This window comes from Pleurodeles waltl, chromosome 4_2, assembly GCF_031143425.1.
Source record: "Pleurodeles waltl isolate 20211129_DDA chromosome 4_2, aPleWal1.hap1.20221129, whole genome shotgun sequence".
Taxonomy (NCBI): Eukaryota; Metazoa; Chordata; class Amphibia; order Caudata; family Salamandridae; genus Pleurodeles; species Pleurodeles waltl.
Genome location: NC_090443.1, coordinates 611,161,273 through 611,179,262, shown reverse-complemented (window position 1 = coordinate 611,179,262; position 17,990 = coordinate 611,161,273). Strand labels below are relative to the sequence as shown.

The following is a 17,990-nucleotide window of genomic DNA, read 5'->3' as shown; positions in this document are numbered from 1 at the left end:
CTTTCAGCAAGCTAATCTCCTTTTAGGAACCTTGTGTAGTGAAATAATAAACGTCTTCTTTGGACCAAGAAGTGCATTTCAGAGATTTTTGTCAGTGCATGAGTGTTTCAGCTTGGTCATTAGTGAAGCAAAACACAGGCCAAGGAACAAATGAAAATGATGGGCTTGAGATGGGTGTGTTGCAAGCCCACAGATGTAGATTACAACATGTCGAGAGACAGCGCTTGTGCACTGCCTAGGCTCAACCTAAAAACGAGCCATAGCATGGGTAAACTGTCAGAATTCACACAAGCACTAGGGAAAACACATTTTCTTCTGTGATTGGGCACAATTTACATGTCTGCACATAACAAACAAAACATAACAAAGGGTGCACCTGATGTGTAATATTGTACCTGATGTCCTAATTATGAAAATATGTATGTGCATGCAAAAGATGCTGAAACCCTTGGTTTCTACATGCACATCATTCAGATGCCCTGAGTTTGCATGAACTGCATTCGGTGGCCCTTATGTTGTCTGCATACAAAGTAGTTTGGTATCGTGTTCCTCTATACAATGTATTCTAAAGTTATGATGTGCCACAGAACGCATTCTGGGAGCAGTATTCCTAGGCCTTTTCCCTCAGTAGTCGGCCTCCTTCAGCCATCAGTTGCTTTGGGCTGGCCATCTTCAGGCTTTGCTTGGGTGAAATGCCATTTATTCAGTAGTGCAGTCAAAGGCGTTTTGCAGATGTTTACATTTTTCTCATTTATATATTGCATTGGTGATTGATGTACAAAGTTGTATATCTCAGGCCGTGTGACATGCATGCTTTTGCTGCCATAAATGGAGAGCACCGCTGCATCTTTTTTATGATCTGTAGAGCCCTGCTACCTCTCAAAACCTACCCAGGTGCGCTTCTGATGAAACAGCAGCATTGGCCCAGCGCCTACTGCAGCAAACAGGGCACGAGTGGCACTATGCTCAGAATCATGCTGTTTGCCAACTTAACATTTTTGGAAAGAACTTCCACTGTGAGTGGGGTCAGTGCCACATTCCTGGGTTGACCCTCTCCTCTTCAGAGGCTAGTATGGGACACTAGTCTGGTTTCAGCATGGGACCGGTGCTGCCTTCACAGAAATGGCCTGAGGCAATGCCTGTGGCCGATACACAACAGGTCCCTTTTACAACATTTCATGTCGGCTATCAGGTTTGCACAGCATGGACAAGTGCAGAAGCACACAGTTTGGTTTCTTGGTTGTGTGGTGGTGTTGGGGATGGATGCTGCAAACCTCATGCTGCGCCACACGGCAGGAAGACAGGCCTCTCAGCAGTCCTTTGCTGCCACAACACAAAGGAAGCAGGCAACAGTGGGGAGCAGCCTGAGCTTGCACATCCATTCACAGACTCAACAGGAGCAGGAGGAGACTGTTCAGCTCTGATGGTGACTAATTTGCTGTTGACTGAAGGATAAAAGCGTGCCTACTCTTTTGAATCGGGCTAGAGTGGGAGAGGTAGATTGATATTTGGTATCCAAGTCATGTCTCCTGTTTTCTTTACCCTCTGATGAACCTAGTGCTGGTACAATTCTCTTTACTGTGGGCAGACAACTGAAAACTGCCTATATTTACTTAATCTGATGATGATGGTGGATGCCACAAATTGCTGGTAAAGCACCAAAGTTAATACTGTGCTGCTTGACTCTCCTTCCACTTATATCTCTTCATCCTCTTTCCACCATTCACCTGTGCTTCTTCATTCTGCTCTCACCTGCCGGGTAAGCTCCTTGACTCTCTTTCCATGTGTGATCCTACCTCCTCTTGCTGTCCCCTTTGTTGCTTCTCCGTCTTCCCACCTCTGGTCCTTTACTCTTCCACCCGATGCCTGCAGTCTTTCAACGCCACCCATTTGCTTAGCCAATGAGTTTAACCTTTAAGTGATAACATATACAAACAGCATTGTGTTACTGTATCATTACCGCTACGCCATGACAGTTACAGTTCTGTTGCTGATACAGCGCATCAGCAACATAACTGCAATATACTCCTACAACACCACAATTGCAATAGTACAGCAATATGTATATTATTATATTATTAATATGACAGTCAGTAGGGTAACCATATAACGTGAGGAAGCAGCTTTTTGAGTTCTAAACTTTCTAATCTCAAATCATTGCTTCAGGTGTGATAATCTAGTTCTTTCAGTTGCGATTTTGGTATGAGGTTGTTATTTCACTTTTGTATAGTGAACAGCCTGTCTTGGTATAGCCTAATGGTCCTTTTTTAGGCTAAAATCAGACCAGAAGTCCAAAGATGTCATTAATCTGGTAGGTGAAAATGTAGTGATGAAACGTGTTGTTGTGACATGGAAGTGGTACCCTTACTGACGCTTAGTAAATTATTGGTGTCTAGGCCGGACTAAAAACTAAACTCAGCTCTGGCAAAAATGTTCAAACCAGCCCCACATTTCAGGACAATGAACCACGGAGACAGCCCGCTGTTGTTGCTCCCTGGGAAAATGTCTGGATGGTGAATTAGCCTGCCGTGGTCCAGTGATTCTCTTGGGAAAAACGCACATACATCACCCTACTGTGAGAGAACCATTCTTTTGGCTATTGTCCACGCTTAATAATGTGGCTGTTTTTATGAGGTTTTTATCACCTTCCCTTCTTTGTTTACCTGGAAGTATAGATGACTAACTTTCACTCGTGTCACTAATGATTTTCATTTTACAATTTCAGGTAGACCGTTTGTAGCTTTTTGCAACTTTTCATAGACACTTTTTAGGTCAAAGCCTACCAGACAGTGCTACTGTCTACTTTGCCACAGACATCTTGAGGACATTCAGAAAGCTGAACTAGGAATACATTCTGCCCTTTGCTTACCATTGGCTTTATGGTTTGTAACTTACTCTTTCTGGCTTTCTATTTGCCGACTTTATTTGCTCTAGGCTGTCCAGTTTGAGTTTGTCCCTCCCGTTGCCCAAACCTTGTTTACTGTATTCTTCCACAATCTCACTTCCTGTAAACAGACCTTTAAATCTTGTTCCTATCTTGTCACATTTACTGCGTATTCAAAGACTGGTCAAATGTCAAGCTCTCTCCTACTGTTCTTTATCTGGCTTCAAAGTGAGAGGATTTATGTGACAATCCTGCTAAGTGTCCATGTAAAAGGAGAGGGTGTGGGATTTCTTTCTAGCTGAAACAAAAAAATGAACTGTGCTTGTTTCAGAATTAGTACAAATGAATCACATTTTTTGTAATTCCAAAGTGTGGTGGAAACAGATTTTTGAATATGGTCAAAATACATCAATGCATAAGGTTATAACATTTGCACATATTATTGTTTGTGTGCAGTAAAACCGTTTTTCTGAGCATTTGTTATTATCATTTCAATTGAAAATGTGTTGTCTGTAATAGCAGTGTGGTAGGACACCATGTATACTCAACACTATGCCACTCCACTCTACGCCCCTCCACTCTAAGACAATCTACAACACGACACGACACTCCACTCGACTCCATGCCACTCCAATCTGCACCACTCACTCCAGGACACAAGATGCCACTCCACTCTATGTCCCTCCACACCACTAACTCCGCTCCACTGTACCCCACTCTAATCCCACTTCACTCCAGTTTATACCAATTTACCACACCCCACCTTGCTACAGTCTACCCCAATCTACTCCACTCCAATGTACCCCACTGCACTCCAATCTTCCCCACTCCAGTCTCCCTTTTCGAATTTACCCACCCCACTACACCCCACCACAATCTACCCCACCCCAGTCTATGCCACTCTAACCCAGTCTACCACACTCCACTCCAATTTACCCCTATCCACTCCACTATGATCCAATCTACCTATTCCACTACACTCCACCCCCTCCAACCTACCCCACTTCACACCACTCTCCTCTAATCTACCCCACTGCACTCCAATCTACCTCAGTCCATTTCACTACACTCCAGTCTATTCCACTCTCCTCCAGTCTACCACACTCTACTCAGATCTACCTCACTATGCTCCAGTCTACCCCACTCCAATGTATCCCAATCCACTCAACTCCAATCTACACAACTCCTGTTCAATCTGTCCTAGTCCAGTTTACCCCACCCCACTCCAATTTACCCCTCTCCACTCCAAACTCCACTGCAATCTATCCAATTCCTCTCCACTCTAATCTATCCAAGTCCACTTTAATCTACCCCACTTCACTACAATATACCCCACTTCAATCCACCACAATCTACCACATTTCAATCCACCACAATCTACCACATTTCAATCTACCACAATCTACTCTACTCCAACCTATTCTACCCCACCCCACTCCAACCTATTCTACCCCTTTCCACTCCATGTCTAATCTACCCCACTCCACTTTACTCCACGTCACCAAAGTCTTCCTCACTCTACTTCATCCAATCTACCCCACTCTACTCATATCTAACCCACTCGAATCCAACCCACTCCACCCCACTCCATTATACTTCACCCCACTCCATTATACTTCACCCCACTCCGATCTACCCCACCCACCCCAACATAACTCTCCCCAGTCTACCCTTCTCCAATCTACCCCATCTACTCTACCCCACTTCACCCCACCCTACTGCAATCTACCTCACTTGTCTACTCCACCCCACCCCACTCTTAAAGCACTGAACCCCTCCAGTCCACTCCAGTCTAGCCTACTCCAGTCTAGCCCACTCCAATCTACCCTACTGTAATCCACGCAGTCTACTCCACTCTCATCTACCCCACTCCACTCTTCTTCAATCTACCTCACTCCAATCTACCCCACTCCCCTCTACCCCAATTTACCCCACCCACTGTACTCCAGTCTACCCCATTTCCCTTTAACCCAGTCTTCCCCACTCCAATCTGCCCGCTTCAATCCACCCAATCTACCCCACCCCAGTTTACCACACTCCATTCCACTCTATCCAGTCTATTCCACTTTCACTCCAGTCTATCACATGCTACCCAAATCTATGCCACTCCAGTTCAATCTAACCCACTCCACCCCTTTCCACCCACTCCAATCCACCCAACCCTAACCCAATCTATCCCACTCCAATCTACCCTACCCCTTCCCAGTTTCCCCCACTTCATGCATCCAACTCAACTCCAATCAACTTCACTCCAATTTATCCTACTCCTCTCCAATGTATCGCACTCCAAATGACCCCACTCTTATCTCACTCCAGTCTACTCCACTCCACCCCACTTTACTCCAATCTTCCCTACCATAATCCACCCAACCTACCCCCTCCATTCCAGTCTGATCCACTCCCCCAATGTACTCCACCCCATTCTATCCATATTCAGTCTACCCCCACTCCAGTCTACCCCACTCGAATCTTCCCCAATCTACTCCTATCCACCCCATCCTAATCCACCCCACTCGACCCCACTCCATTTCACCCCCATGCACCCCACTCAAAACTACCTCAATGCAACCCCACTCCATTCCTTTCTATTCTACCCTACTATAATCCACCCAATCTACTCCAACTCCACTTTAATCTACCCCACTCCACTCTAATCTACCCCACTCCACTCTAATCTACCCCACTTCACTCTAATGTACCCCAATATATCCCATTCCACTCTAACCCGTTCTACCCCACTCCTATCTACCCACTCTAATTTACCCCACTCTACACCCCTCCAATGTACTCTAATCTACTTCAGTTCAATTTACTCTGCTCCAATGTACCATGCTAATCTGCCCAAATCCCCCACCTCAATCTACCACTCTCCAATCCATCCCACTCCATTCTACCCCACTCTGCCAATTTACTCCACTCCACCCTAATCTACCCCACTCCAGTTCACCCCACACCTCTAACTTTCAGCCATGCTGAACAGCAGCCGTACTGGCATGCATAATGGCTAAAACACATTGCCAAAGTCGATAGCTCTTGCATAGGCGAGAACTTCTGGCTTTGCTAATGCTCATTTATTTCTCATAATTGCCGTTCAGTATTTTTAACCTGTTGTTATCACGTTGCAGGACCCCTCACACATTTGCGCAATTTACTTTTAATCGTTGTTGCTTTGCATGTATGTTTGTCATGGTATTTTGGGAAAATGTATCCTGCAGTGCGTGGACTTTCAACTTGCGCCTGGAAGTCAGCATCGTGGTCTTTTAGTGGCAGCATTTTTCGTGACATTAAAACAGTGTATGCATAACAAGTGAAGCAACGCAAAAGAAAACATTGGAGTGGAAAGGCCAAGTTTTGTTGTACTTTTAATTTTAGAACATTGTGTTTTGGAGCAGACAGGAAACAAACCGCCCTGATAAATGCGTAAAGCCAGCTGTGGAAAGGTTATGCCTTCTCCATCGCCCGCCTGTTTTCAGTGTTACCCTCTTGCAGTGGCTGATTTCCTAAAAAAAAACGTGGGGGCATGTTGTACCTATAGTATCTCTCATCTCTGCTTCCATAGTCGCCATGGATGTTTATGTATTTCTAGCCACTGGAACACGTCTAGTAAGTAGGGATGCTGTTTTTTTCTCCATTAAGTTCCAGCTCTGGCCGCTTTTGTTTGTGCTGTGATGCACTGAACACTTTAAAATGAGTGGAAGGAAGAGGCCATTATTGGAACGCCGGAGAGCTGGGCGTGTTGCTGCAGCACAGATGTGTTTGCAGGTGTGGGCCGAACAAAGGGCACTTTCCCTTCTAAGCAGCTGCCAAAGCAGCTTGAGAGGTCGGAAGTCAAACACGGTGTGGTAATTTCAACTTTGTGATAAGAAAGCAGCGATGGTGAAACGTGGGCCTGGGCCGATAACAAACACGCAGAAAGGCTTTCCTGCCATTCTAAAGCGCAATATGCCTTCCTTTAATAACTTGGTATGATCCAACCGTGCAGAACGTTAACGTAAACACCCCGTATATCACAACCACGGGTGAAAAAGTAGAGCGTGAAAGTAGACTAATGAGTAATTTTTGTAAAGTATTTGCGACCTGGGAATGTTAAATTATTTCCCAAATGAAGCAATGATATTTAATATGCCCTTTGAATCTTCCTTTTCACACAGGGCGACAACTCACAGTGATCTTGTACTACGCGCAGTGAAGGCTGGGATTCCTTACCGAGTTATTCATAACGCCTCCATCATGAACGCCGTGGGATGCTGTGGCTTGCAGGTAACTCCTCGCATTTGCAGTGCTGTGCACAGTAGCTCAGCGATACGTGATGTTCAGTATGGATTCGATGATCACTTATGGAGTACGAATGCATGAGTTCAAGTAATGGGATTGCAGGTATGGCGAATCCTCGTTATATGCTAAACACTGTAAATAAAACCTTAACTACTAGAAACTATTAAGGCAACATATTTTCAACGATTTCTGGGGCGATCATGGGGAAGGATGTGGGATTCTGGAGAGTACAACAAATGGCTGGGGTTTCCAGCTTAGTAAAGCGAGCTTCCAGGGCCTGGTTGAAGTGACTCGGAGACTGGGTAGCTCTTAAGTGGTTGTGTCAGGAGTTCTATAGTAGGTGACCAAGCAACTCAAAAAATCTTGATCGCATTGAGTTTCTGGGGACTGTTCGGTGGAGGAGTTTTGACATTTAGCTAGAAGACTGAGTGTGATTGATTCTAATCGGCATCCAGAAGTGTGGCTTTATTCCCAATAAATAGTCAGGAGCAGCGCTATAAATAGCTTTGAACACAAAGATAGTACTTTGCAGTGATCCCACTGTTTGGTGGAAAGCATTTTGAGATAATGCCAGGTGAGTGAGATGGTCTCTCAAGACACAAACCAAATACGCCAGGTGTTTCAGATGCCTTACACTCGAATTAAGTCCATGAACTTCACAAAGCCTTTAGTCACCATTCTGTGCAGCAGTGTGCACGTGCAGCCTAAAACTATAGGTCTGGCAGTGAGGTGCATTTGCAGTGTAATACGTCTGGAACATGATGTACTGACGGTTTATTTGTCCCCAGGAGCAATCCAGCTGTACATTCCACAGCAGTGCTTCAGTGGCCCTGTTGTTGCTTAATCAGGTTGATTTCTCAACGTGAAAAAAACTATTTGTGATTGTGGCACCTTCTAGGAAAACCACAAGGAATATTTCTCTGGTTACTGATTAAAGTTCAAAAACTGCTCAGTTGTGACAAATTTAAGTTGTGCTAGCACAGGTTCAGTTGATGGTCAGGCATTGATGGTGCACTGTAATCATCACCGCTAATAGGAGCCCAGGTCAAATGATCCTGATGTCCATTGACCACAATTCTGTCAATGAATGTATAAAACTTCTGCAATCAGAGTGATCTGGGGAAAAAAAACTCTGTCAAAATATTGGCCCATAGGAAACAAAATCAGAACTCTTCCCCTTTATTTCCTGCCTCAGGCTTAATAAAGCTCAAAGTCCACGATACAACAACAAGTAATTTCTCATTGCTAGATGTAGCTGTAAATGGGTTCGTGTTCTTTGAATGGTGCCCTGGGCTCAGGAAAGGAAAGATGACCTCTCGTGGGTGTTTTGAAACCATTGTTCTGTTACCTCGGTTTACTGACCTTTAAGAGGCATATTCCAGCCAAGGGACTGCTCAGGAGTGATTACTAGCACCCACCCTCTCTCAAAATTCAGAGGGGGGTTATTTTCCTATGGAGTTACTTACGTTTAGCACACCTTCTCATCCTGGACCACAGTTACACATGCCACCTCTGCACGTGATCAGGTGTGGCCAATGAAGCTTGCAGGCCTGTAGGATGCCAGTTTCACCAGGTCCTCTCAAATTATCCCTCAACTGAATCTAGGTTTCACAAAAGGTTAGAAGAAATACATTATTGACAAGTTCTTGATCTGTGAGCCCATAATGAATCTTTTCCGTGCTCAAATTCAAGAGATGTTAGACTTCCAAGTTCTGACCCCAGTTTCATGGCCACCTCTTTCTAACTCCTGTCATAGTCTCAGTACCTCAGGTTCCAGATGCAAGGATTCTCGCACACCTGCACCCTTTACCTACTCTTCGGCACCTTTAATGGGATGTTGAAACATGACTCAGAAGAGTGAGAGGAGAGGGAAAATGTTCAGGGTAAAATTCATGTTTGTATGGAAGGAGAAAGCTGCACCACTCTCCTCCCCCCAGCAGAGACTGGAATGCTGGAACCTTTGCTTCCTTATAGGCCATCAGAGAGGCCCAGAGGACTATAATGTATTCTGTGCTTTTGGTGGCAAAAGTAAACTGAGCAATCTGTATTTGGAGTGGTGTTTCTCCCAGATATATGCACGATCTGATATACAGGTAAGGCCTGGATTGCACACTTTTTTTTAAAAATAAAGGTTGCCTAGCTTTGATTGAATAACGATTGATTGTGTCATATATGCTTTCAGGATTTAAAAACTGTATAATATGTATTGTCCCATTAATTGTTGAATTGGCACTTGTGGAAGATAACTAGCTAATCATTCATAACTCCCGAACTAATCTAGAAAGAGGAAAAGTTGAATGCACTTTAATGCCTCTTTGAATTAGGCCGTTTCCTTGTAAGAGAAAAGGATGATGGTTAGGAGAAGCACATACCACTTTGAGTAAATTCCTTTTATACTTTAAATGAGAAAAATATTTATTGATGTAAAATTGTGTCCGGATTATACACATTTACCTTTTTCTTTTGTTTAATATGTTGCTCATGGGTGTTTTTATTGTAGTTGTTTGTTCGTGTACCATGTATATGTTTTTGAACCCCTGTATTAAAAAAGATGGAAGGCTCAACCCTTCACAGATGTTAACAGGAAGATTGACTCAAAATTAAGGCAGTTTACCAGATGAACCCACTCTGTTTGGCCACTCATCCTACAGCACGCTCATTAGTTGCAGCTTCCATTTACAGGTAGAGTTCTGCATCCACCATTTGTGCAGTGCCGGTTAATGATGCAAAGTTCATTTTTGCAACTGGTTAAAAGTTGTAATAGAAGTTGTCCCTGTTCCAGATTAATGCTGATGCTGTTTTGGTTCAGTGCAACAGCAAGGTCAAAAACTCCTATATTTTCTCACAGCTCTTTCTGATGACCTCCAGTTAGCCTTTCGAATGGCCTTGTTTAAGAGCAAGGAGATCAGGATCATAGTCCTGTTCTGACGTGGCACACATACACATGTGGCATTTGTTATGAGATTCCAGACTTAGCCTAAGTCATTCTGCCTCTGCCAAGAAGCCGAAAATACGTTTTGCGCTCCTCATGAATAAATAGAAACGGAGCTTACAACATGTAACCTAGGGGTACTCACTATGTCTCAAGCTGGCCTTAATATTTGTACAAGACCTAGTTTATGATTGTGTAACGACATTTGCTGGGGCTTGACTGCGTTACCAACTACATAAACCATCAAAAACACTTTAAACAGTGTAAGTTCTCAAAGAACATCTTCGAGCTCTCCCCTCATATTGAGCAAACAAAGCAGGTCTAACATCCAGCACACCTACCTCTTAGGGCTCTTGAAGCATCCATCTTTGTTGGCAATAAATATTCCACCTCCTGGAGAGTCCTAACTAAAGACCCATAAATCTTTACAGAAGTGGGCCACAGGTTCAGGTATCTGGTCTCTGTCCCCACACCTCAGCTTCTTCCAGCAGCTCTTGACAGACTTAGTGGAAGGAAATGCTAATTCTGGGAGTTGTCTGGATGAATGGAATTTTGGGTTTTGCTTCAGATGTTTCGCTGTGGAAAAGAATGTAAGCACCTTAAAAATCCATTAACATCTTCCTTCTCAATACGTCATTTAGAATGGTGACTATTCATCATATCTATATATATATATATATATATATATATATATATATATATATATATATATATATATATATATATATATATATAAATAAACATACATACATCCCCCAATAAAAGCCAGTTATAGTTAGGTATGGTAATTCTAGCTTACTTTGCATTAAAAAACCTTATAAATTTACTGAAAAAAACAAAGGTTAAAGGAACGTTACAGTTAGGTGAAAATGTCAGTTAAAACATACTATTTTAAACAAACAAAACCACTGAACTTCACCAGTTATCTCAAATAACTTTAACTTGTTTAACTATAAGTCAAGTCCTCACCCTTGTTTTGACTGACATTTTCACCTAACTATAACACCAATTTAACCTGTTTTTCAGTGAATATATATCTATATCTATAAATATAAATAAATATATAGATATAGATATTTTTCATTGAAAAAACATAGGTTAAAGTGGTGTTATAGTTTTTTTTTTTTTAAATCTTTTATTTATGCTTTTATACAAACAAGTGAAGCAGTACAATAAGATCATGCATTTGCAGACTCATACAATTCAAATGTCATATTGCGTCATTCTTAGTGGATATTTTCACCTTCCAGATTTTATCAGTACAGAGTCTTTCAATTATTTATATATACAATTGGTAGTCTTGACTTTTACACATAACAATGATCATGCTTTGTATGTCAAACAGTTATCTCACCGTCTGGTTCTCCCGTTTCTTTCCCTATAAGGTATTGTTTGTATATTTCCCAGAATTTCGCTGGCTTATTTGCAGAAGGGAGTAGCTCACTGTAAGTGTCTGTTTGCGTGTTACAATAAGTCATATCTCTATGCCATTCATCCACTTTAGGGATTGGTCCACGGTCCCATTGCATGGCGATCTTGCGCTTAGCAAGCAATAGACCCATAGCCACCAATTTGCGAACAGATTTTGGTAAGTGGTCATCCCACCCCACAAGTGCTAAGAATGGTCCAGCATCTATTGATTCCCCAGTCATAGCCTCTAGTTCTTTAAATACTGCTCTCCAAAAGATTTGTATTTTCTCACACGCTCATGCCATATGCAGGAAATCGGCCCGCTCCATTGGTTTTGCCATTCCACATCTAGGGCAGCTCGAATTCTCACGCAAACCATATCTGTGTAGTCGGAGTGGGGTGTAATATATTCTATTGAGGAATTTGAAGTGGATGAGTCGATGTCTGCCATTTAGAGAGAGAGCGTGTTTTAGCACAGCAGTAAGGCCATTGTGCGTCTGTACACCCAGACCTCTTTGCCACTCCACTGGGGCTTTTGAGAGCTCATGAGCTCTTGATTCCTGTATCGATGCGTATAGGCGGGACACCAAGCGTCTCGCACAGCTCCCCTGCAGAATCACAGACAGCGATGTGATCTCGGGGGGTTCTTGCATGTCATTGCCCAATAGCTGAGCAAGTGCATGTCGTGCCCTGTAATACTGGACCCGATGCAGGGGAGTAGGCTCAACAGCCTCATTCCTCACACTTTCCCAACTTTTCATTCTGTTGTTTTCAAATAAGTCCCCTAACGTGTTAATACCTAGTTCGCTTAGGGCGCGTATCAGTTTACTTTCGCGCCAAAGTGGAAACCAAGTACAGCAATATACTGGCACATGTGGAGAGTATAGCAAAGCCAATTCCTGTTTGTCCATAATCTCTTGCCATGCCTTCGCCACCGAGTCCAGAGAGACCAATTTTTTATATTGCCTGCTCGGGGTATGATATAGCCTTCCCTGCAACGGGGCCGGCGAGGCCAGCTCTCTTTCTATCCTAAGAAATGGGGTATTTTCTGGTCCGTGGAGCCAAGCCTGCGCCACAGCCGCTCGAGGTGCCATGCTATAGGCCTCCAAATCCGGGGCTCCCAGTCCGGCGAGTTCATATGGCAAGGTTAGCACCCACCATTGCACTATGGGCTTTAAAAAGTTTTATTAGGAGTGATCTTAATGTGGCAAAATATTTCTTAGGCAGCACCATCGGAATATTCTGGAATAGGAAGAGAAAGCGCGGCAATACCACCATTTTCATCAACGCTACCAAGAAAGGACAATGGGAGTCGTATCCATTTCTCAACATCTGTTGCCAATTTAGTTATCGCTGTGTCATAATTATCCATTACTATAATGTTGAGATCAGTGTGCAACTTAATACCCAGATACCTAACTGACCCAGTCTCCCATCTGAGTGGGAAACCCACCTCCGTTTGTTCCGTGGAGGGAGTCAGCGGAAACATCAACGATTTACCCCAATTAACTTTAAGGCCGGACAGTGCACCATATCGCACTATTTCTTGGAGCATCGGAGCAGCATTACATTTTGGATCTTTGATATACAGCAAAGGATCGTCTGCGTATGCCGAGATTACTACTCTGTAATGCTTGAAATTAAGACCACGATGACCATGATATTCCCTCAAGGCGCAAGCCAGAGGTTCCGCCGCCAGCACATATAATAGGGGGGAAAGCGGGCATCTCTGTCTAGTGCCCCTGGTGATGTCCAATGCCTCAGTCACCGTACCGTTAACCTGAACCCTGGCCCGGGGTTCCTTGTACAATGTGGTTATCAGGTGCAAAAAAGTGTCCCCCACTTCGAACCGCTGCAGTGCTGCCCATAAGAAGTCCCATTCCACTGAGTCAAATGCTTTTTCAACATCTAAAAAGACCGCTACAGCTTGTATATCGGGATTAATGTTCTGTATAGTGCTGAATAATGTGCGTAGGTTCATACTTAGATTACGGCCGGGGACAAATCCTGCCTGTTCAGGTTTTACCAGTAGGGGCAGCACTTTGGCCAGTTGGTCCGCTAAGAGTTTAGCATATATTTTGACATCTACATTCAACAACGATAGCAGCCTGTAGGAGGAGCATTGTTCTGGTGGTTTCCCCGGCTTAAGCAATGTAATTATCATGGCTTCCCGCATCGATGGAGGCATGTAACCATCCGCCACCATCTCCTCAAACACCTCTTTTAGGTTCAGGAGTATTAGTGTTTGGTATGCTTTGTAGAAATACACAGTCAGACAGTCAGACCGTCAGGGCCTGGGGCTTTACCTTCAGCCTTACCTCCCAGCGCTTTTGCTATTTCGCCCAGCGTAAATGGTGCCCCCAGAGCCTCCCTGTCGCTCTCCGATAGTTTCGGTAATACTATGTGAGTGAGATATTCTTTTATAACGTTAGGTTCAGGGGTTCCTCTTGTAGTGTAAAGTGTTTGGTAATATTCACGAAATCTTGCCGCTCTACCCTCGGGGTCATTGAGTATGCTACCATCTGCTGCCACTGTTTTGTTAATTAGATTGGTGCTGTGACTGGGGCGGATTAAATTCGCTAAGACTCTGCCAGGTCTGTCCTCCTCCCCGTACGCCCGGGCCACAGCATACTTACCCATGTGACGAACTTCCGAGCGGGCTGTCTCTTGAAATTCTTGTACCTTGGTGCGAATATGACCTAATGTACGTGTATCTGCAGTGTCACGATGTTCTTGTTCTAACTGGGATAGTTCCCCTTCAAGCAGTTGTAGTTGCCTTCGTATCGATCGGAGTACCCCCGCATGTTTGGACATGGTAATCCCTCTTTTGTACACCTTGAATGTCTCCCAGACTGTGCCTGCTCGGGCAACTGACCCTTTGTTTAGTTGGAAAAATTCCTTGATTGCATTGGCCTGTTCCTCCCTGAACACGGTGACTGTCAGCGAGTATGGTGGGAATCTCCAGGAGAACGGTGGCTGTGGAACAGGACCCACTGTCAGCAATATTGGGATTGGTGAATGATCCGAATAAGTTCGAGGCCAAGGCGCTTCGGGCGTCACTCTGTGATAAACTGTGGGAGACCAACCAGAGATCTATGCGTGTATACAAGTCATGTGCAGATGAGTAATGAGTGTAACCACCCTTTTCTGGGTGCCTATCTCTCCAGACATCCACCAGACCCAAGACTACCATTATGTTTAGTATTGCGCGCGCTGCAGCAGCTGGGTCTCTTGTCCTACCCCGACCTATCTAACGCAGGAGACAGCGTGCAATTAAAGTCTCCACACCAAAGTTGTGGAAGGTCTCTCCATTTCGTTGCCCGCGCCGCTAGATCTCTGTAAAACTGGGGGTCGTCGTAATTCAGTCCATATATTCCTCTTAGTATAAAGGTTAAAGCCCTACCCTTACATTTTGCCACCACATATCGCCCTCCGGGATCAATCTCCGCACTCTCAAACTTAATGGCAGATGTCCGGGAGGCCCACAACAAGACGCCCCTAGAGTGAGTTGTGTAACCTGCAGCCAAGAACTGCCCCTTCATTCTGCGAGGGGTGAGCATAGGACTATTCGGGGCCAAATGTGTCTCTTGCAATACTGCATTATCGACCTTATGCCGAAGTAAGTATGCAACCACTTCCCGGGTTTTGCGTGTATCATTAAGTCCCCTCACATTCCAGGTGACTAACCTAAGTCTGTGGCGACCTTTTTGTGAGTCAGTAGTTGTATGCTCTGGAGTCATCTATTTTTCTAGGTTGATTTTCTAAATCTGATTGTGCATAGTACTCATCTGCGTTTTGTCTGCTTCGTCTTATGCAACATTTCAACCATACTGTTACTTCAACTTCTATCCTCCCAGTTTTTTATGATCAGTAAAGAATATTATACTTCCGTCTACATCTACTCTCAGTTTGGCTGGGTATAACATTCTGTAATCTAGTTGCAGTGCTCTTAGCTGTTTCTTCCCCGGCAGGAATTGTTTCCTCACTTCCTGCACCTGCAATGTGAAGTCAGGGTACAATGAGAGAGTCATACCCTCGTATTGCAATGTTTTCAACTCACATGCCCGCTTCAATGCTGCATTTCGGTCCCTATAGTTCAACAGTCTTGCTATCACCGGGCGAGGTAGAGCCCCAGGCGGCGGTTGGACCGCCAGTGATCTTTGTGCTCGTTCCACCACGAAGAACGCTGAGAAGGTGTCCCGCGCCAGCAGTTGTATTAGCAGGCTCTCGACAAAGTTCTCCATGTTTGTGATCGATGTAGACTCCGCTAATCCCACGATACGAAGGTTGTTTCTTCGAGAGCGGGACTCCAGATTGTCCATCTTATGCTTAAGGGTACCCAGCTCCGTGTTCACTTTTAGTTGTCCGGAGGCTAGTGCAGTTTGTCCATCCTCCACTGCCGATACACGCCTCTCCACCTGGTCCAAACGCTCCGTCTGCTTGTCTAGTCTTTCTGACATTCTGTCCACACGATATGATAGAGAGTCGATTTTACCGTCTATTTGGGTTAGACTTTGTTGCATAGCCATTAGAATGTGTCATAGGTCTTGGTCTTCATGAGTTGGGACCTCTGGGGACCTTTCCGATCTAGCCTCTGCGCCTTCCCCTGTCTGACTCCTAGATTTACGTCTCTCGAAATGTAGTTTAGGCTGAGCTTTGTCATGTTTTCCCATGGTGACAAGAATTAGTGTCCCCACCGCGCGGCCCGCCTCACGTTCCCAGCAAACTTACTTGCTGAAATTTCCGATATTAGAGGCACCGTGATCTCGCACTTTCGAGGGCCCCTCCACAGGGTCAGTCCCACCGATCAGAGGTCCAGAACTGGGTTTGCCCAGTCAAGGCGCGCCTCGCTTCAGCTGGTGCCTTCCCGCCGGTCTCCAAAGTCGCCGCGACCCACCCACAGTCCGGCAACAGCTAGCTCGCCAGAATCAGCACACCCAGGGGCCCTCCTTCATTAATTTTGCGTTTGCGCACTAAGTTGTGCTGGTCAGCTCTATAGTGTCACCATTGGTCTCATTACATTCATGCTCGCTCCGGGCAGTCCAGCCTGGCTCTGTTGACCGAGAGAGCGGTAGGTTTCCGCGCTACTCTCCGCTTTGCTGCTTCGTCTCACCTCCAGGCCTTTACGCCGCTCCTCCGCTCCACCGCGCTGCTGAGCCTTACAGGAGAACCGATGCACGCAACCAGCGCCGCTCAGGGACCGCCGCCGTTTCGCCGCGCTCTCCAGGGACACCCCTGGGTGCGCCCCCTCTCCGGCCCCGGGCGCAGCCGTGCCCACATCAATGCGCCGCAGGAACTTCCCCGCTGCGTGTCTGCAAGCGGGCGCTAGCGCTGTCACGTTTTCTCTAGGCCCCAGTCGTCTGGCCTCGACCCGCATGTCCAGGATTTCCTCACGGCCCGGTGTCCGCATCGGACCCCTCCGGAGCCTTCCGACGGACAAATCTTCTCCCCCGCAGCATGGGTCTCGGCCGCCCCCCCAAGGAACCCGAGAGATCGGGCGTTGCCCACAGGATTTTGTAGGATCGTTGGGTAGCCGGCAGAGCTCTGCTACTGCGCGGCCATCTTTCGGCTTGGCAAGCTCCGCCTCCAGTGGCGTTATAGTTATGTGAACATTTAACTAACAGCATTAGGTTTTAAACTCCAAAAAACTGTAATGGCTGCATATTGAGGAACGAGGCAGAAGGCAGAGCTCCTTTATTAGGTTATGGATCTCCGAGGTGACTTGCAATATCCTTATGTACTCCAGGGGGTACTTTATCTAATATAATACATGACTACACAATCACCTTTTCTACAAACCACTTAAAACCTTGTTTCACAGCTCTTTCATATAAAAGAGTGAGTGTGCTGGCAAACATGAAGAATAAAAATAAAATCTCTAGTGCAAAATTAAACACATTAAAAACCTGCTAGATACTTGTTGCAAACAGATATTAAAAACAGTTTGATACAAGTAAGTTTTTTATATTTAAAAAATCTGCAGTAGCTCGGAATGTGTAATAACTTGCAGAAAGTTTCTAGTTTTCTTTAACTAAGGAGTGCAAAAAATAAACATGTTCTCTCTGCTTGTTATCTTGAGCTAGAAAAACATAGAAGAAGAAATAAAAGCAGTGTTCTGTTTATGTTGCTTTTAATAGCTGTTTCAGTTATGCTCCGTGGTCTGACCTGCCTTTCATCTCGGCTGCTGGCTCTGGCAGCAGGCATTGTGATGTCAGAACTCAACTGTAATAATTTATAAGTGTAATAATTTATAAAAGTCGAGTCTTGACTTCTTTTCTTTACAATCAGTGACTGGGTGTGTCACAAGTCGCTGATTGTAAAGAAATTAGAGGCAGGCGAATATACAGAGATTTCAGAATCTCATATGTTATAGTACTATTTTTTGTGAATATGTAAATTATATTACAATAAACTAACCTAGACGGGACGAGTAACTTGTGCAGCTTGGTATTTTGATTCCTGTTCATATAAAATGTAATGTGCTAGCAC

The 17,990-nt window shown here is 44.8% G+C and overlaps 1 protein-coding gene across 1 annotated transcript in view; it reads left to right on the top strand.

Moving 5' to 3' along the window:
* Window positions 1-17,990, top strand: part of DPH5 (diphthamide biosynthesis 5) — a 326,819-nt gene that overhangs the window by 88,028 nt on the left and 220,801 nt on the right. The window contains exon 3 of the mRNA XM_069232182.1: window positions 7,036-7,144. Coding sequence (XP_069088283.1) covers window positions 7,036-7,144 — 109 coding nt within the window. The remainder of the gene's footprint in view (window positions 1-7,035; window positions 7,145-17,990) is intronic.